This window comes from Myotis brandtii, unplaced genomic scaffold, assembly GCF_000412655.1.
Source record: "Myotis brandtii unplaced genomic scaffold, ASM41265v1 scaffold1120, whole genome shotgun sequence".
NCBI classification, from domain to species: domain Eukaryota; kingdom Metazoa; phylum Chordata; class Mammalia; order Chiroptera; family Vespertilionidae; genus Myotis; species Myotis brandtii.
In genome coordinates this window covers 825,889-829,063 of record NW_005353839.1, presented here as the reverse complement: position 1 = coordinate 829,063, position 3,175 = coordinate 825,889, and the positions used below count along the sequence as shown (strand labels likewise).

General features: G+C 59.5%; 2 protein-coding genes across 2 annotated transcripts in view; both read right to left on the bottom strand.

Moving 5' to 3' along the window:
- The window catches only part of TAGLN2 (transgelin 2), an 8,299-nt gene extending 7,980 nt beyond the window's left edge, over window positions 1-319 (bottom strand). Inside the window, exon 1 of the mRNA XM_014547607.1 lies at window positions 284-319. The gene's annotated coding sequence lies outside the window, so the exon portion shown is untranslated. The remainder of the gene's footprint in view (window positions 1-283) is intronic.
- Window positions 320-2,107: 1,788 nt separating this feature from the next.
- IGSF9 (immunoglobulin superfamily, member 9) overlaps window positions 2,108-3,175 on the bottom strand; it is a 29,188-nt gene continuing 28,120 nt past the window's right edge. The window contains exons 21-23 of the mRNA XM_014547596.1: window positions 3,075-3,171; window positions 2,761-2,888; window positions 2,108-2,579 (exon numbers count right to left, since the gene is read on the bottom strand). Coding sequence (XP_014403082.1) covers window positions 2,398-2,579; window positions 2,761-2,888; window positions 3,075-3,171 — 407 coding nt within the window. The 3' untranslated portion in view covers window positions 2,108-2,397. The remainder of the gene's footprint in view (window positions 2,580-2,760; window positions 2,889-3,074; window positions 3,172-3,175) is intronic.

Sequence of the window (3,175 nt, the reverse complement as noted above, 5' to 3'; positions counted from 1 at the left end):
CGCGCGGGGTGCAGACCCCAGGTCCCTGCTCAGGGCCGATGCCCCGTCTGTGCACCGCAACAGGCCTGACCTCATGGCCCAGCAATGCCGCCAGGGCTGGGGCAGACCCTGACAGCGCGGGGCGACGCGGCCATCGGACCTGGCCTCCCAGCCTCTGGTCGGTCCCCAACCTCAGTGCAGCTGGTCGCCGAGGGAGCTTCTCGCGAGAGCACCCCCCCACCCCCCGCCCCCGACACACGACACACACGCCATTAAAAAACCCTCCTTACCGTCGGGCGGGCAAGAGAGTGCGCACTGCGGACGGGGCTGCAGGGCGAATGGATCGCAGCGGTTGGGCTGGGGGTTTTCAGCGGCTCCCGCCTCGGACGGGGCGGACCCGGGGCGGGGCGAGGACTGGGAGGGTTTAAAGGCGCCGTAGCGGGAGCCTTGACCGAGGTTAGAAGGGAAGGGCTGTGGATGGGACCTTGGTTACAGGATCTGGGGGGTCAGGGCCTCCTAGGGCAGCGGCAGTGGCCTTCACCCAGGACCACCTCTACCCAACCCTAGAGCCAGGAGAGGCGTGCCCCAGTGGGGACTTTCAAGACTTCGGCCAGTTTATGTGGGGAAAATCCTCTTGGTTTGAAAAGGGTGGTTAGGTCCTGACCTACCGGTTTGGCTTAGTGGACAGAGCGTCAGCCTGCGGACTGAAGGGTCCCGGGTTCGATTCCAGTCAAGGGCACATGTCCGGGTTGTGGGCTCAATCCCCAGTTGGGGGCATGCAGGAGGCTGCCGATCAGTGATTCTCTCTCATCATTGATGTTTCTACCTCTCTCTTCCTCTCTGAAATCAATAAAGAATAAAAAGGGTGGTTAGGTTAGGTGGCATGGCTCAGTGGTTGAGCATCAACCCATGAACCAGGAAGTCACGGTTGGATTCCCAATCAGGGCACATGCCCAGGTTGCAGGCTCGATCCCCAGTGTGAGATGTGCAGGAGGCAGCTGATCAATGACTCTCTCTCATCATTGATGTTTCTATCTCTCTAGCCCTCTCCCTTCTTCTCTGATATAAACATATAGGTATTAAAAAGGGTGGTTAGGTAAACGGAGGCCCAGGAAAACGCACCTCCCCCCAACTGACTAGGGTGTGACAGGACTGGGGCTGGCAGGCCAGGACAGCACCCGCACCTACTTCAAGCCGAGGCAGGAAAACTCAGTGAGGTCATTGCTTGTGGTGCCCAACGCGTGTGATCAATCAGCGCTGGGACCCAGGGTTCAGACCTGACTGCTCCCCCCTCCACCGCCTCCCCAGTGGAGGAGGCTATCAGTGCTCCTGCGAGTGGAGGAGGGCAGTGTGGGGGCTAAAGGCGTGCTCCCCCCTTTCAGGCAGAGTCCCCCCTTATATCCGCGTATGGTAGAAGCCAGTTTCACCTGGTTTTCAAGGACACCCACCATTGTCCTTCCACCTTTCTGTTCTCTCTTCCACAGTCCTACTCAGTCCTACATTCCAGGGCCTCGGGCCATTCCCTAGAAGCCAGTCAACGTGCCTTCACTCAGGCCGTCCCCTCTGCCTGGGGTGCTTTTGGGCCCTTGACTCATCCTCACCTGCTCTCCCCCCCACGCCCTCTTCATTTCAGTTCCCTGGTCTAATAGTACTACCTCCCCACCTAGAGAATGAACTGCTACAAGTACGGCTTGGAGAGCAGTGCCTACACGTCAGAGTGCTCGGCTGTTCGCTATCTTTGTTCCCACTCGGAAAGCTCCGAGGATCCCCCACATGAAGCGTTGGTCCCAGCACAGGCTGTAAGCGTTCCCTGCTGACTCCTTCCTTTGTGCTACCACAATAACTAAGGCATTGCCTTATCACGGAACTGATCGCATCATGCTGCAGCTATTTCTCCCGTCTGCCGACTGGAAAGAACCCCCAAGGGGAGGGCTTGACTTAGTGAACTCTGTATTTTCTCAGCATCTAGCTTGGTGGCTGGTCTCTGGTCGCTGACTTCAGTAGGCGCTCAATACATGCTTTTTGAATGGATGTTGAATGCTCCTCCATTCATTTAGGAAGAATGCCCGCCTTTTAAGGGTTCGAGATCCCCCCCCTCCCTCTCAGATTCAAAGTCAGACAACATAGAAACATTTTCCAGACTTTCTTTATTCACCTGTATAAAACCTCACCCACACCACAAACACACACACACACACACACACACACACACACACACACACCCTCCAGCAGACCTAGGACCCCGCCCTAGTGCCCAGGCTCAGCACATCCATCCCACACCACGCCCACCCCAGCCCACCATCAGGGTCTGTGCCTGGGCCTCCAAGGGGCAGGGGCAGTTGCCCAGGCGGAGCTAGGTCTGGTTGGGGCCTCCTTCACAGGGTCCCTGTGCCTTCACGCTGCCTCACGTGAGGGTGTTCACAGCAGAGTGGCCTGTTCAGGATGGGGGACTGGCTGTCGATAGGCAGGGAGCCAGGTCCTAGCGGCATCTCTGCGGCGGCGGAAGGCCAGGAATTCCTCCCGCAGGGCAGCACAGCGGGCCTCGGGGCCGGGAGCCGGGGCGGCGCTCAGGGGGCAGCCCACCTCTGGAGTCTTGGCACCTGCCAGCGGAGGGCAGAACGAGGAGAGGAAAGAGTCTTGAGGTTCACTGGCACCATGAAGCTCCCCAGGGCCGGCAGGTCCCATGACCCCAGGGGGCAACCGGGAACAGGTTGGGTCCTAAGGCTGTGGGTGGTGGAACAGCAAGGCCAGGAGCACCTGCCTTTCTGGAGGCTCACACACCTAGCTCTGGCTCAGCTTCAGGTCCGGGTCGAGGGCCAGCCAAGCCCAGGTACAGGGTCTCCAGCAATTCCACGTCCCCCGGGAATTCCGAGTCCCATTCATAGTTCTCGTCCACAGATGTGTCCCTCCTGTAAAAAGAGACAAATGTCTGGCGTGGGTGGGTGGGGGATGGAGGGTGGCCAGAAAAGCCTGAACCTGAACTTCCCGAATTCAGGCCACAGTGGGAGCGGAGCAGAGAAGGCAGGAGGTGTCAGGAGAGGGCTGGGGAGACAGTCCGAGATGACGGGGCAGGGATGGGCAGGGACTGCCCTCACCTCTTGCTGACTGTCACTACATGCTCCCTCCGGGGCCACCTCTCTGGGCCACTGGCCCAGCTGCTGGTGTCTCCTGGAGCCGGGCTGAGGTAGCTGCCTCC